At 51.2% G+C, this 15,547-nt stretch overlaps 1 protein-coding gene across 1 annotated transcript in view; it reads left to right on the forward strand.

Annotated features, from left to right (window-relative positions):
• MYO1H (myosin IH) overlaps positions 1–15,547 on the forward strand; it is a 61,130-nt gene that overhangs the window by 40,363 nt on the left and 5,220 nt on the right. Inside the window, exons 12-24 of the mRNA XM_036354391.1 lie at positions 766–833; positions 1,431–1,536; positions 1,826–1,906; positions 3,647–3,738; positions 5,258–5,352; positions 6,454–6,500; positions 6,712–6,792; positions 8,109–8,214; positions 9,465–9,582; positions 12,172–12,285; positions 13,195–13,271; positions 14,021–14,089; positions 14,881–14,965. Coding sequence (XP_036210284.1) covers positions 766–833; positions 1,431–1,536; positions 1,826–1,906; positions 3,647–3,738; positions 5,258–5,352; positions 6,454–6,500; positions 6,712–6,792; positions 8,109–8,214; positions 9,465–9,582; positions 12,172–12,285; positions 13,195–13,271; positions 14,021–14,089; positions 14,881–14,965 — 1,139 coding nt within the window. The remainder of the gene's footprint in view (positions 1–765; positions 834–1,430; positions 1,537–1,825; positions 1,907–3,646; positions 3,739–5,257; positions 5,353–6,453; positions 6,501–6,711; positions 6,793–8,108; positions 8,215–9,464; positions 9,583–12,171; positions 12,286–13,194; positions 13,272–14,020; positions 14,090–14,880; positions 14,966–15,547) is intronic.

The raw sequence follows: 15,547 nt of genomic DNA on the forward strand, positions 1-15,547 counted from the left end.
AATGACGGAAATGATACGCGAAGTCCAGGTATGTGGATGGGGTGGAACTCGTGGAGGTTAAGGCTGTGCAGGGCCGATTCGGGAGACATCAGCTCGGTACAGGCCTACCTCAGAGAGACTGCGGGCTCATTGCAGACGGCAGTAAAGCGAGTATCGCGATAAAGCCAGTCACATCTCTTTGCTGGTGGAGGGTCTTTCCTTCAATTTGTAACAACGCAACATCTGGGAAGTGCAGTAAAGCTAGGCACGATAACACGAAGTATGCCTGCGCACCATTCAGAATGTTATATTGTGTCCCGAAAAAATAGGCATGAACTCTCTCACTATCCATCTTTGCCCAATTGCACTTGGCCCTCTATTTTAAATGACATCTGTACCACCTGTCTTTTCCCTGGATAGATGTCTCCTTGGCTGTCTGTCTATAAGGCTCCTTCCCTCCGTCCCTTCCCTCCCTCCCTTTTTTCCTTCCAGATCAAATGCGGGCTTGGGAGTCAAGTTGGAGGGGGTTAAGCAAGGCAGTGAATTGGGGGGGGGGGTGCGGAGGCGTCCCTGCTCGGGTGATGGGTGGGAAGTGGGTGGGAAGTGGACAGGCCGCAGGCGGGAGTGAGCTGGGGAAATGTTTCCACCTGGCGCTGCTTCTGGGAGCCACTGGTGGAGAGAGAAGGCATGAGCTTTGTGGCCACGGCCCCGCTTTGGGGCAGCCACTGGGATCTGAGCGTCTCGGCGTGAAAGGCCTAAAGATGAACTGCGTGCTCTCTTGACTAGGAGTTCACCAAGAAAACCGTGATCGGGTTGCTGGACATCTACGGGTTCGAAGTCTTCGACAAGAACGGGTGAGGCCCTGGGTGCATCTTTCAGGTCCGAGTCTGGCTCAGGCCTCGCTAATGTGATGGGAGTTGATTTCCTTGTTCCCAGAAATTCTCCAGATTTGCATAGCCTGGCGGTTCTAGCAGTGGAATAACCAGGGAAAAGGCAAACGTCTTCTAGCTCGAGTCTTGTGGTCTGCTCACGAGAATATTTGATTAATAAGGATTTTGATCTTTCTGTATTAGAAAGCATCCTTAAAAATAAGGGAATACAGTAAAACCGAAAGCAACAAATGAACGAACAAAACCAACAAACAAACTTATGGACACAGACAACAGTGTGGTTGTTACCAGAGGGGAAGGGGGCAGTGGGGTAGGGGGGAGGGGGAGGGGGAGATGAAGAGGGTAAAGAACGGCAAATCCATGGTGACCAAAGGAGACTAGACTTTGGGGGGTGAGCACACAACGCCATACACAGATGATGTGTTATACATTGTACACTTGAAGCATATAATTATGAACCAGTGTTACTCCAATAAATTTAATTAAAAAAAATTAAATACAACTTTAAAAAAAATTGGCCTACGTGCATAGCTTTAGCTTTTAAACCTTTCGCATCTCTAGTTTTGAACAGTTCTGTATAAATTACTGCAACGAGAAGCTCCAGCAGCTGCTGATCGAGAGAACCCTAAAGGCGGAGCAGGCAGAATATGAGACGGAAGGCATAGAGGTAAACGTCCTGGTGTTTTCTTCCCATCTGATAACCTCTGGAGAGGCACCTCCTTGAGACACGGGATCTCACTGGCGATTTCCCCTGATCAGTACTGAGAATTATTCTGTACTCCTGCTCTGCCCATTTCCCGGGAAGTTATTTTCATATTCAGAAAGGATTATTATTTTTTAATGTTAGAGATACAAATCGGGTTTTCGAAAAAATGTCGGAAAACCCGTTTAAAAGAAATACATCTTCTGCTCATCCAAATCCTCCGTGGAGAATTCTTTCCTCTTTGTCATTTCAGTGGGAGCCGATTCAGTATTTCAACAACAAGATCATCTGTGACTTGGTTGAAGAAAGACACAAGGGAATCATCTCCATCCTGGTGAGACAATTACCGTTAGAGTTCATTCACCCCGTGTTTCCGACGCACGCGAGGACTTGTATCCTCTTGAAACGGGTACAGCGAGAACGGCACTTACCTCCGAGAGGAGTTGGGAGGACACATTTAGTGAGATGATATAGGCAGAGGGCTCAGAGCCATGCCTGTCCCATGGTGAGCATTCAGGCTTCATTCATTCATTCATTCATTCATTCATTCATTCGACAAACACTCATCGGACGCTTGCTTTGGGCCAGGATTGTGCCCTGTGCTTTGGGACTCAGCAGTGGAAAACCAGTGCAGGCTTTGGATTCTGGCAGGGAGAGACTGACAAACAGGTTAATGGGCAACGTGTGTAGATTGTGCAATGGAGAAAAAGGACGAGATGAGATGTGCTGGGGAGGGCAGCTCCATTTTAGATCATTGATGGTTCAGGAAGGACTCGCTGAGAAGGTGACATCTGAGCAAAGACCCGAAGGAGGTGAGGGCACCCGCCATGGGGACATCTGGGGAAGCGCGGGCTGACGTATGCGAGTGTCTGTACATTCAATGCTCGGGGGGATTGCTAGGCCAGTATGTTAAGGTATTTGAGGCCCTAGCCAGTTTGGCTCCGTGGATAGAGTGTTGACCCGTGGACTGAAGAGTCCTGGGTTCGAATCTGGTCACCGGCATGTACCTCAGTTGCAGGCTCAATGCCCAGCCTGGTCTGGGCATGTATTGGAGGCAACCAGTTGATGCGTCTCTCTCATCGATGTTTCTCTCCTTCTGAATCTCCCCTGCCCTTCCATTCTCTCTAAAAATCAATGGAAAAAAATATCCTCAGGTGAGGATTAACAAAAGATATCTTAGTAAAAAGTACTTAATCCCATTGGTTCTCCATAAATAAAATCAGCATAAAAATGCTACTTAATAAGGGTTGTCTCGCCAACCTTAACCAGGTTTTTATTGTTGTTACTGTTGTTTTAATAAAAGCTACAGGGTTGATTCATCTTTAATTTTTTTAAGATGTTATATATTTTTAGAGAGAGAGAGAGAGAGAGGAAGGGAGAGAGGGGTAAAGAGATAGAAACATCAATGAGAGAGGAATGCCATCCATCAGCTGCCTCCTCCACGCCCCCCACTGGGGATGGAGCCCGCAACCTGGGCATGTGCCCTGACTGGGGATTGAACTGGCAACGTCTTGGTTCCTGGGTTGACTCTCAACTGCTGAGCCACACCAGCCAGGCTCATCGTTATTTTTTTAAAGATGGTCAATGAAATGTTATCTCTGTGGAGGACCCAGAATAGAAAACAGAAAGGCAGAGCTCGAGAAATATGAGACGTTAGGCCCAAGTGGTTTTATAGTTTGTTTCCCATGAGGCTTTGCTCCGAGTAAAGGGGGATCTGTATGTTCCTTGCCAGAGATGCGTAGTTAAGAAAAAAACGAGATTGCGTGTGTAAGCAAGCTGGGCATGGAAGCTGTGGGGTGTCCTGGGAAGACTTTGGGGATAAGCCTCAGCTCTGGGGGTGGCAGAGCTGCTTTCTCATGGAATTTCCAGTCTTTCTGGTTCCGTGGTTCTCTTGAAAAAAAAAAAATCTGAGAGCATGTGATGGGTTAGGCCTCCTCCCAGGAAACGTTCCCCTGAACTTGAGTGAGATGACCGCATGTGAGTGCAGGACGTTGTCAGAGCCGGTGAGCGTGTTTTAACTTGGACGTGGTGGAGTGTGTTGCTGTGGCTCGAGGCTTCTCTTCTTCGTTTGAAGGATGAAGAATGTATCCGTCCTGGTCCTGCTTCTGACTTGAGTTTCCTGGAGAAGTTAGAAGAGAAAGTGGGGAAGCATGCGCACTTCCAAACGTAGGTATTACATGTGATGAGCTGTTGCATCGTTGCAGGGCATATCCATTTTCTTGGGGAGGTGGGCGGTGCTCCCCAAGAGTACAGCTACATCTTTGTAGTAGAAATCCCGTTATGATGCACCCAGTCATATTCAGCAGGCCCTCAGGTAACGTTGTTTCCATTATAAGGTTGATGAGATGCTGTAGGAATTTGACTCTTACATCAAATAGCTTATGGTAAACGTGGTTTTATTATATGTTGTTTTGCCACCGTTCCAAGGACATATTGACTATGTTAAGTGAGGACTTGCTGTATATGCATCCTTTTTGTTAGTAAAAAATCAAACTCGAATTCCACGTCAAAATTTTTTTTATTGATTTTAGAGAGGAAGGGGGGGGGGAGAGAAATATCAATGATGAGAGAGAATCATTGATTGGCTGCCTCCTGCACATCCCAAAACCCAGGTATGTCCCCTTGACCGGAGTCGAACCCAGGACCCTTCAGTCCACAGGCCGATGTTCTATCCACTGAACCAAACCAACACTCTTGCGTCTGTGTTTCCCATTCTACAAGGTGGGGATGTTAATATACCTACCATCTGGAATTATAAATGACTGTATAAGTCATCTGGTGCAATTTCTGACCATAGTAAGGATTCCATAAATGGTAGTGGCTTTATCAAACCTCTTGTAGAATGTTAAAATGATATGTAAAATGAATGGGATAACTAAATGAATCAAGACTGGAAAAATAAATTGTGGTATATTCACATATGGAATGAAATACAGCCATTAGAATGAACAGTCTATAACAGTGATGGCGAACCTTTTGAGCTCGGCGTGTCAGCATTTTGAAAAACCCTAACTTAACTCTGGTGCCGTGTCACATATAGAAATTTTTTGATATTTGCAACCATAGAAAAACAGAGACATATTTTTGATATTTATTTTATATATTTAAATGCCATTTAACAAAATCAACCAAAAAAAATGAGTTTGCTTGTCACCTCTGACACGCGTGTCATAGGTTCGCCATCACTTGTCTATAACTTCATGAAAGAATGAAAGATTGTTGACCTGTATACACTTAGGATATGTGTGTGTGTATATACATGTCAAGAAAAAGTTACTTAAACATTATGAATCACCACAATCTGAAACATGGTATTTCATGAGTATTCTAGTCTCGCGACATCATAATGATGTAAAGTGGTAAAATCGTTTCTTAGTTGTCACCCGGAAAAATGGAAGTGACTTCATTGTAAAAGTAACTGTTTCTGCGGTTCATGCCTGTTTTTTATTCCTCAGTGTGTGTGGGAAGGGAGGGTCTCCTGTTAGCCCTTGGTCGCCACCAGGATGAGACGGCAGCAGGGTTTCCTGGGAGCTGCCCCCCGTGGTCCGCTCTCCGTGCTGGCCTTCAGTTGGCTGTGGGGTCCCGAGCACCGTCACAGGCCCCTCTCCCTCTGCTTTGTACTTTGGTGCATTTTGCTGCCGTGATGAGAAAGGCTCAGCTTGTGTCTGTGTCCATCTCGCCGCAGCCGGAAGCTGGCGGGTCCAAAGGGCCGCAAGAGGATTGGCTGGATGGAGTTCCGACTGTTCCACTACGCGGGGGAGGTCACCTACTGCACCAAAGGTGGGTGCCGCGGGCACAGGCCACAGCCAGGCAGGGCCTCCGCGTCCTCTGGGGAAAGGCTGCACGTCCCTCCCAGGCGCTCCCTCGCCCAAGGCATAGTCTCCCCTGGAACTCAGTGCCCCCTCCATTGTCTCAATGCCATTCACTGGTGTGGTGTTCTTTGCTAACAGACTAGGGTGCTGTACGATGCTCAGTGTGAAGGCTGTGCCTTCCCGGGTACGATGCTCAGTGTGAAGGCTGTGCCTTCCCGGGTACGATGCTCAGTGTGAAGGCTGTGCCTTTCTGGGTACGATGATCAGTGTGAAGGCTGTGCCTTCCCATGTACGATGCTCAGTGTGAAGGCTGTGCCTTCCCGGGTACGATGCTCAGTGTGAAGGCTGTGCTTTTCTGGGTACGATGCTCAGTGTGAAGGCTGTGCATTCTTGTGTACGATGCTCAGTGTGAAGGCTGTGCCTTCCCGGGTACGATGCTCAGTGTGAAGGCTGTGCATTCCCATGTACGATGCTCAGTGTGAAGGCTGTGCCTTTCTGGGTACGTTGCTCAGTGTGAAGGCTGTGCCTTTCTGGGTACGATGCTCAGTGTGAAGGCTGTGCCTTTCCGGGTACGATGCTCAGTGTGAAGGCTGTGCCTTCCCGTGTACGATGCTCAGTGTGAAGGCTGTGCCTTCCCGGGTACGATGCTCAGTGTGAAGGCTGTGCCTTCCCGTGTACGATGCTCAGTGTGAAGGCTGTGCCTTCCCGGGTACGATGCTCATGGGGATATAGAATGGAGCGTGGGTACCATGAGGTCGGCATTGAGGACCTGGTTCTCCCAATGTCCCCTGGGATGTCTGACAGTGTCTAGAGACATTCGGTTGCCACAAGTGGAGAAGATGCCACTGGCACCTCGTGGTAGAGGCCAGGGAGGCTGCTCAGCACCCCACACGGCACAGGAGGGTCCCACAGCAGAGGGTTCTCCAGCCTCCGGTGTCCCAGTGCCAAGGCTGAGGCCTGGTTTCACCGTGAGATCGTTTTTAGGATTTCCCTTTGTGATCGGTTGGGATGGAATTGCATTTTCCGGCAAAGCCGTTGATTCCAACACTCCTTACTCAATGTTTTGCAGGATTCTTGGAAAAGAACAGTGATCTCCTGTACAGGCACCTGAAAGAGGTCAGTCTGAAACGGGACCACGTGTGTTTCTGATGGGTCTGAGACACCCCCGTGACACTGATTTTGGGGCAGATTTGTTCGGGAATTCCTCTCCAGGCATCGAGTCAGAAGCCAGTGTGTCAGGCTGGAACAGACACTGGGCGTCGGTACAAACCTTTCGCCGTCGCGGTGTCTGGGACGGCGCGCACGGGCTCATTTCTCTCTGCGGCAGGTGCTGTGCAGGTCCAGAAACGGCATCCTGAAGGAGTGCTTCCTGGCGGCCGAGCTGGAGAACCGCAGGAGGTCGCCCACGGTGAGTGGGAAGCGAGCCCGTGCGAACTGGAAAGGTGGCCAAGCTCCCCCAGAGGGTGCCTCACCGTGGGTTCCCTCCCCTCCTCCCCCAGAGGGTGCCTCACCTCGGGCTCCCTCCCCTCCTCCCCCAGAGGGTGCCTCACCGCAGGCTCCCTCCCCTCCTCCCCCAGAGGGTGCCTCACCTCGGGCTCCCTCCCCTCCTCCCCCAGAGGGTGCCTCACCGCAGGCTCCCTCCCCTCCTCTCCCAGAGGGTGCACACACCACGGGCTCCCTCCCCTCCTCCCCCAGAGGGTGCACACACCACGGGCTCCCTCCCCTCCTCCCCCAGAGGGTGCACTCGCCTCGGGCTCCCTCCCCTCCTCTCCCAGAGGGTGCACACACCACAGGCTCCCTCCCCTCCTCTCCCAGAGGGTGCACACACCACAGGCTCCCTCCCCTCCTCTCCCAGAGGGTGCCTCATCGCAGGCTCCTTACCCTCAAGCCCTCCCCTTGTCCTGGAGCTGTCACCCTCCAGCGGGTTCTATTAGATACATATTTCCCAGGTGAGTACCCAGGGTGGTCGCTGGCAGACATCCACTGAGCACCCGCTGAGTCAGGCCCTGGGCTGGGCACGGGATTTGCAAGAACAAAGCAGACAAGGTCCCTGAGCTCATGGGCTCACGATCTAGTGGGGAGGGTGTGGGAAAATGACATCAAACAAAGAACTTGGTAGTGTGAGTGCCGTAAAGGAAGCTTGGTGACAAGCGGGAAGGAGGGGGTGGTGATGGGCTTGGCAGCGATGCCGGCTCCTACGAGGCACTAACTGCATTCGTGCTGAGTGAGTGAGGCATTCTGGGTAGGTGCTTGTCTAGCCTCTGCTCAGCCACGCTGACCTTGGGCTTCTCAGGCCAGGACATCCAAATCCTCTCTCTCTCTCCTTTTTGTTTGTTAAGCCTCACCCGAGAATATTTTTCCCACTGCTTTCCAAAGAGAGCATGGGGGGGGGGGGACATCGATGTGAGAGACGACCAGGGGGGGTGAGTGAACCTGTAACCCTTTGGTGCATGGGCTGATGCGCTGACCACTGAGCAACACCGGCCAGGGCCACATCCTTCTTAATGGGCAGAATGGTAACAGGTGGGACAATCTGTGGAGAGGGTGGGACTCAAAGGGCTTCTCAGGCCAGGGCAGCCAAAGCCTCCTCTTAATGGGTGAAAATGTGACAGCAATCTGTCTTGAGAGCTGGGGTCTCAAAGGCCAGCGTCTTATGCCCTAACCCTGTTCTGGGTGTTAGCTGGGAGGGGCACGGTCTCCTCAGTGCAGTCCCTCTCCCTGCAGGTGGGGACTCAGTTCAAGACCAGCCTGAGCAGCCTCCTGGAGATCCTCATCTCCAAGGAGCCCTCCTACATCCGCTGCATCAAGCCCAACGAGAGGAAGGAGCCCAGTGAGTTGTGAACGGCGCTGAGCCCCGCGCTGGGGGAAGTGAGGCTGGGAGGGGCCGAGATGGAGTGCAGTTCACACCCTCACCGCCACCATGGGCTTGTCCTTGTCCTCTGGGCCTGAGTTCTTTTCATTTGTAATAATAGGAGGTAGCCCGGTGGTCGGCAAACCGCGGCTCGCGAGCCACACGCGGCTCTTTGGCCCCTTCAGTGTGGCTCTTCCACAAAATATCGACTTCTGCGCATGGGCCACGAAGTTTCAATCGCACTGTTCGTGCGCGCCCGCATGTGGTATTTTGTGGAAGAGCCACACTGAAGGGGCCAAAGAGCCGCATGTGGCTCATGGGCCGTGGTTTGCCGACCACGGGCCTAGCCGGTTTGGCTCAGACTGAAGGATCCCGGGTTCGATTCTGGTCAAAGGCACATGCCCGGTTTGTGGCCTTGGTCCCCAGTAGAGGGCCTGCAGGAGGCAGCTGATCAATGATTCTCTCTCCCTTTCTGGAATCAATAAAAAGATTCTATATAATAAAGAGCTAATATGCTAATTAGACCGAACAGCAGAGTCCGGACGACCTTCTGGACGAAGCCGGGGCTGCGAGGGCCAAGCCCCTTGCATGGATTTCGTGCATCGGGCCTCTAGTATTAAAATAAAATATTAGAAGGTATACGGGGTGGGGGCATGTGGTCCTGAGTGAGCATTGCTCAGACTTTGGCTCAACTCAGCTGAGCCAGGCAGGCGCCAGAGGGGAGGGGAAGCAATGTTGCTTCTCTCCAGCCAGCGAACAATCTTACAAAACGGTCTCTGACTTGGCTATTCTCTAAACCCCTGCCATGGTCTGTAACAGAGTCACACAGTCAAAGGCTTGCAGAGGCCGGGCAGGAAGAAAATGAGTGAAGCAGACTGGGCATAAGGCAATAGGGAGCGGAGGGGACTGGGGCAAACTGGAGAGGGCACACCCCGTTGAAAAGGGCAGCACGACTCCCTTCCAGCTGCTGTTGTCTTGCGGGACTCTAGACCTAGAATGGCCAGACCTCATGGGTGTTGTTTTTTTTTTAAGAGACACCAGAAATCCGGATTTCCTTGTAAAGTTCCCCCCTGAAATAACACTCATGTTGTCTTCGGGCCTAAGAAAGCACGTGTGTGGCTAGATCCAGCTCCCAGGCCGTCAGCTTGCAGGCTCTCCTCTGGTCTCGGTTGGTTGAAATGGAGCCAATGGGGTCCTTGACTGTCGCTCCCTCTTCTGTGTTTTCCCAGGCAAGTTTGACGACTTCCTCATCAGGCATCAGATCAAGTACCTGGGGCTGATGGAACACCTGCGGGTGAGGCGGGCCGGCTTTGCGTACCGGCGGAAGTATGAGCACTTCTTGCAAAGGTGAAGTTCGCTTTGTTGACCTGAAGCCGGTGTAGCCAAACTCCTAGAGTAGAACCTCGTTATCTGTGTGCGGGGGGGTGGAGGGTGGGGGGGTGGGAAGAGGGGGTATGTTCTAAGACCCCCAGTGGATGCCTGCAACCGCGGATAGTACCGAACCCTATAGATATGTTCTTTCCTAGACATACAACCTCTGATAAAGTTTAATTTGTAAATCAGGCAAAGAGAGTAGCAACAATAATAAAATAGAACAATTGGAACAATAGACATAAGAAAAGTTACGTGAGTCTGGTCTCTCTCAACACATCTTATTATATTTTACTCACCTTGTGATGATGGGAGATGCTAAATTGCCTTAAGTTGAGAACTTCCACCTTTTCACTCACATGAAGCCCTCTACGGCTTCTCTTCGGCTTGTCTGAATTGCCGTCAACGCTGGTCTTGTGCTTTGGGGCCGTTGTTACGTAAAGTACGTGTGACTTGAACACAAGCGCTGTGACACTGTGACGGTGATGTGACGGCTCAGAGGGCTGCTATGTGACTGATGGGCCGGTAGCGTGTACAGCGTGCAGACGCTGGGCAGAGGGACGAGTCGTGTCCCTGGTGGAACAGAGCGGGACGGTGCCATGATTACTAATCACACTGTTCAGAATTGCATGCAGTGTGACACCTGTGAACTGCTCGTTTCTGGAATTTGCCATGTAATGTTTGTGGACTGAAGTTGACCGTGGGTAACTGAAACCGTGGAAAGCGAACCCACGGAGGAGGGGGACTGCTGTGGAGAGGTGTGAGTTTCCGATGAGGCGGGGACTCCACCACCATCCCTCAGGGACCGCAGTTTGGTTCTTCCCGGCTGTGACGGTGATAAACACGAATATTTCCAAGAACAGAAAGCCAACTCAGTTCATCGGCGTCTCTTCGTTTCACTAAGACCCCAACTTGTGAGAATGGAAGAAGCACAAGGCCAAATGCATAGACCTGCCACCAGGGGGCAGGCATGGGTCGTGCGTCGCTTGGGTCTTGACAGGCGCTGGGTTAGCGCTGTCAGTGTTGGGCTGACCCCCTCCGCCTACTGGGCTGTCAAGAGAAGAGGGTGTAGTGGGAATGCAGGCATAGGAGCCGCACAGAATTGGGGGTGGGATCCCCATACACATGGAGTCGTAAACTAGGTGGACTTTGGTGTCTGGCTTTTTTCACTCGGCATAATGTTTCCAAGATTCATCCATGTCCTAACGTGGATCATAATTCATTCCTTTTTACGGCTGATTGATACTTCATTGTGTGGCTAGGCCACCATGCATGTATCTACTCATCTGCTGACAGACACTTGGGTGGCTCCCACTCTCGGGCTGTGATGACAGTGCTGCTAGGGCCATTCATGGGCACGTTTCTGTGTGGGCACATGTTTTCATTTCTTTGGGCATATACTTAGGAGCAAGTTACTGGGTCAGATGATAACTCAGTGTTTTTTGTTTTTTTTAAAAAATATATTTTATTGATTTTTTTACAGAGAGGAAGGGAGAGGGATACGAGAGTTAGAAACATCGATGAGCTGCCTCCTGCACACTCCCCACTGGGGATGTGCCCGCAACCAAGGTCCATGCCTTTGACCAGAATCGAACCTGGGACCCTTCAGTCTGCAGGCCGATGCTCTATCCACTGAGCCAAACCGGTCAGGGCGATAACTCAGTGTTTAATTGAGGAACTGCCAGACTATTTACCAGGTGGTGGGGGTTTTTTTGAGGTACCCTCTGCAAAAATCTGAAAAATGGGTGTACACCATTTTTGCTCAGCAGCTATTCATTCACCCTTATCTCCTTCATTTTTTCCCTTTTGGTGAAGTGGCAGGAAGTAGCAGTCACTGCCTGCCGCCCCCCCCCCCCCCCCCCCCCACACACCACGCTCCCATCTTCCTGCAATTTTTGAACTTCATACATCTCTTTCCTACTTTGTTGCTGTCTGGGGCTTGTTTATTCTTTCCATAAATACCAGCGAGCACCTACCTGCCGGTACCAGCGCTGTCCGAGGTGCTGGGTGGCTGCAGAGAACCAGACAGGCCCACCCCTGCCGCTTGGCGTTCACCCTCTAGTGAGAGAGGCCGCCGATAACACATTATCTTCTCATCTGTCTGCTGATGGACATTTGTGTGTCTTACCTTTTGTCTATTCTGAATAATGACGCTATGAACATAAGCTTTTGCATGGACATGTTTTCCTGTCTCTTGCTTGTACAGGGTGGGACAAAAGGCGGCTTACAGTTGTTCGCATGGAAGACAATACAATAGTTAGTAATAACACAAGAATAAACTCTGTTTCACATACTGACAACTGTAAACCTTTGGCCCTGCCCTGGATACCTAGGAGTGGAATTGAGTTTCTTGAGGTGTCTGATGATGCCATTGTTTTATGAAGACAGGCCCCAAACCTCCCACCCGATTGTAGTTCCTCTTTTCCTTTTTTGGCCAAGTATATATTGTTGAATTCAAAGCATCTGAATTCAAGCAAGGAATGAGTCTATTACAGCACGCGGGGCGGCTGGCATGCGACCCTGGTGGGAGGATGGTGTGAGGGCAGGGTGTGCCTCTCTCCCCAGGTACAAGTCCCTGTGCCCAGACACCTGGCCGCACTGGCGCGGGCCTCCAGCAGAGGGCGTAGAGCGGCTGATCAAATACATCGGCTACAAACCGGAAGAGTACAAGCTGGGGAGGTGAGTGGCTGGGAAGTCACTGTCAAATGTTTCGGGCATTGATCCACATCCATCTGGAGCCCAGAGATTCATTTTTTTAGGAAACGACGTAGACGTATAAGCAGATATCTCCATCCACTGCATTTAAATGCAGCTCTTACAGCAGAACCCTCTCCTGTGTGTCTCCTCCACGCACAGTGGTGGGTCACTCCGAACAGTCCACGCCTCGGGCTCCAGCTGGGCGCACTACGATTTCACTCAGTCCTGATACTGTCGACCTGGAGAGAGTGGCAGACCCCACAGGGAACGGCCCAGCCCTATACGACGGCTCCTTCCCCACAGCAGATGCCTGTCCCATGTCCAGGTTGTCACCTGGGCTTCTGACCGACCGGCTATAAATGGGGGTTCCACAAGCCGCTCCTGGGGTCTGAATGATTCATTAGAGCAGGAAAACAGTTTACTGCAGGTTAGGATGGTGTGTTAGCCTCCTGGGGCTGCATAAAACGTTGGCAAACTAGCTGGCTTCAACCAAGAGAAATTCATTCTCTCAGTTCAAGACGCTAGAAGTCCAAACTCCAGGTGTTGGCAGGCTTTTTGGGGATCCCTCGCTGCTTCCAGTGGCTCCTGACATTCCTTGGCTGTGGCCACATCACTCTAGTCTCCGCCTCCGTCTTCACATGGCCTTCTTCCTCGTGTGTGTGCGCGTTTTTCTGTCTTTTATAAGGACACGCTTGGATTTAGGGTCCCCCTCCCCCCACTGATCTGACCTTGAGCCTTACCCTTGATTACATCTGCAAAGATCGTATTTTCAAATAAGAACCTTACATTCTGAGGTTCTGAGTGGACCTGATTTTGGGGGGACCACATGCGACCCACTACAGATGGTAACTGACCAATTAATCATTAAAACACCTTTGTTTCCACTTCTAGAACCAAGATATTCATTCGCTTCCCCAGAACTCTCTTTGCCACGGAAGATGCCTTTGAATTTAGTAAACATCAGTTGGGTATGTTTTTTTTTTTTCTGTCCTGACTTCCATAGACTGTGAAATGACAAGCTTAGCTTGGGCTCCATCTTCAACATGGTGTTTGATAGAACGCTAGAAGCATTGGCTTTGAGAAGCAGGAACACGACAGTGCCCTGGCCGGGTGGTTCAGCTGATTGGAGTGTTGACCCGGGCACCTAAAGATTGTGGGCTCGATTCCCAGTCAAGGCACATCACTGGGATCTGGTTAATGGGCAGGTGCTGGCTGTGGTGGGGGTGGGGGTGGGGGGTGGGGAGTTTTGAACCAGCTCCCAGGGGATGTGACATTCATGTTTTCAGGGTCCTCAGGGAGCTGGGCCTGTCAATGGGAGGAGGTGGATGGAGAAAGGAGAAGCTACAGGGGGTGGGTGTGTGGTCCGGCAGCCCTGGGGTCACACCCCCTTAGCTGCAAGTTTCCTCACCATCTGACCTGCAGGCCCAGTAGTCAGATGTGCTGCTGCGGGTGCAGGGTGGGGAGTGAGGGTGGGCTGTAATGCCCACCACGGAACCAGGCCCTTCTGATGGTGGCTCTGGGCCTTACCCTGGGGGAAGGCAAGAGGAAGGATGAGAAAGCACCGGACAGCCAGGCTGAGTGTGACTTGCTGACGCTTGGCTTCCTCGTCCCCTCTGCACTGCAAGCCCCGAGGGTCACTTCTGACATCCCCTCAAGGTCACAACTACAGTGAGGCACACGTGAGAGTCATTCCACCAAACTTCTGTTTTATTTTAAGTGGCGAGGATTCAAGCCACGTACAAAGCTTGCCTGGAAAGAAGAGTTTATGTGAAAAAAAGACAAGCAGGTAAGGGTTACACAGAAACTTTCCAGTTGGCCATGGGCCCAGCGATTTCTCATCTCCTCCCCCTGCCCGTCCTTGAAACCTTGGTGTATGTGTGTGTGTGTGTCGGGGGGGGGGGGGGGGTGGGGGCGCTCAGGGTCCAGTTCTGGGGCCTCTTCTCATTTTTCACTCATTCATTTACCAGAGATGACGACATAGTGTTCTATGTGCCATGGACATATTTTATTTGATCCACAACATATGCATGTTTAAAGAGTAACTTTTTGAAAAGGTTCCGAACATGAGTCCCTTTCCTCTGTCCCTCCCCACTCTTCTGAATTTTGAATTTCTAATTCCCTTGGTTTGTAAAAAATACTACCATCTATGGACACACCACTCAATAATCCATGACCTCGTAGGTGGATGCCCAACCACTGAGCCACCCGGCCAGGGCTCTGTATCCCACTTTTAAAATGTAGACAACAAAAGCAAAGTAAACACGGGGAGACAAACCAAACCCCATGGTCAGACATGTGTAAAGAGACATGAGCGCCATGCTTGCCCCTGAAAAGGACCCCGGGCAGCTCGGGCCCTCCCACAGCGCCCCGTGCTCCTCTGTCTCCCGGGTTCAGTGTCCGCCTGAGCGCCCCCCAGGGAAGAACTGAGGGCGTTCACCCCACTTTCCATCTCCGGGACTAGCCGAGTGTCATGGCGGGCGTGCCGATGGTTGTGGCCTGGGTGACTGATCCTGAATAACCCTTTGGGATTCAATGTGATGGTGCTCGCCTCCTAACGGCAGCAGTGAACTCTTTCAGCCATCAAACTCGAAACCCACTGGCGCGGAGCCCTGGCCCGGAAGGAGGTCGAGAGGAGGAAGTGGGCTGTGCTGATTATAAGGAGGTAAGTTCTCGGGTGCGGGGGTGCGGCAGGGGGTGGTGGTGGGCTTGGCTGGGTTTTTTGGATTTGTGCAGACGGGGAATCCTCCTTTTGGGATGTCACCCCTGAGGAATTCAGCTCTTTCCTCTGAGCACCATGATTTGATGGTGATTGCAACTTAGTCCATTTGTAGCCTTCTCTTAGTCTAGCTCAAAAGTCACAAATTCAAATCAATGCCTTCTGACGCCAGGTGGGTACAGTAAGTGGGTCTCATGAGCTGGGAGAAGACAGTAAGGTATGGTGGCGACTGCGGCCAACTGGAACGCTCGTTCCCTCTCAGATGACATATGCCAAGGAGAAATGCCAGGCAGATCTTTTGATTTTTCAGGAAAGCTGGAAATTTGGCTTTCATGTAATACCTCTCTTTTTTGTTGTTGTTGTTGTTGTTGGCAACTAATTCAAACTATTAAAAACAAAGAAGAAACAGTGTGGGTGGTGGGACAGACCTTTGGGGTAGATTGGGCTGGTGGGCAACATCACTGGCTTTGGCCTATGTAACCATCTAAGTAATCGCTGCCCTGTGGCCTCTTCTGATCAAACGAGTGG

The sequence above is a fragment of the Myotis myotis genome, unplaced genomic scaffold (assembly GCF_014108235.1).
Source record: "Myotis myotis isolate mMyoMyo1 unplaced genomic scaffold, mMyoMyo1.p scaffold_m19_p_20, whole genome shotgun sequence".
Classification (NCBI taxonomy): Eukaryota; Metazoa; Chordata; class Mammalia; order Chiroptera; family Vespertilionidae; genus Myotis; species Myotis myotis.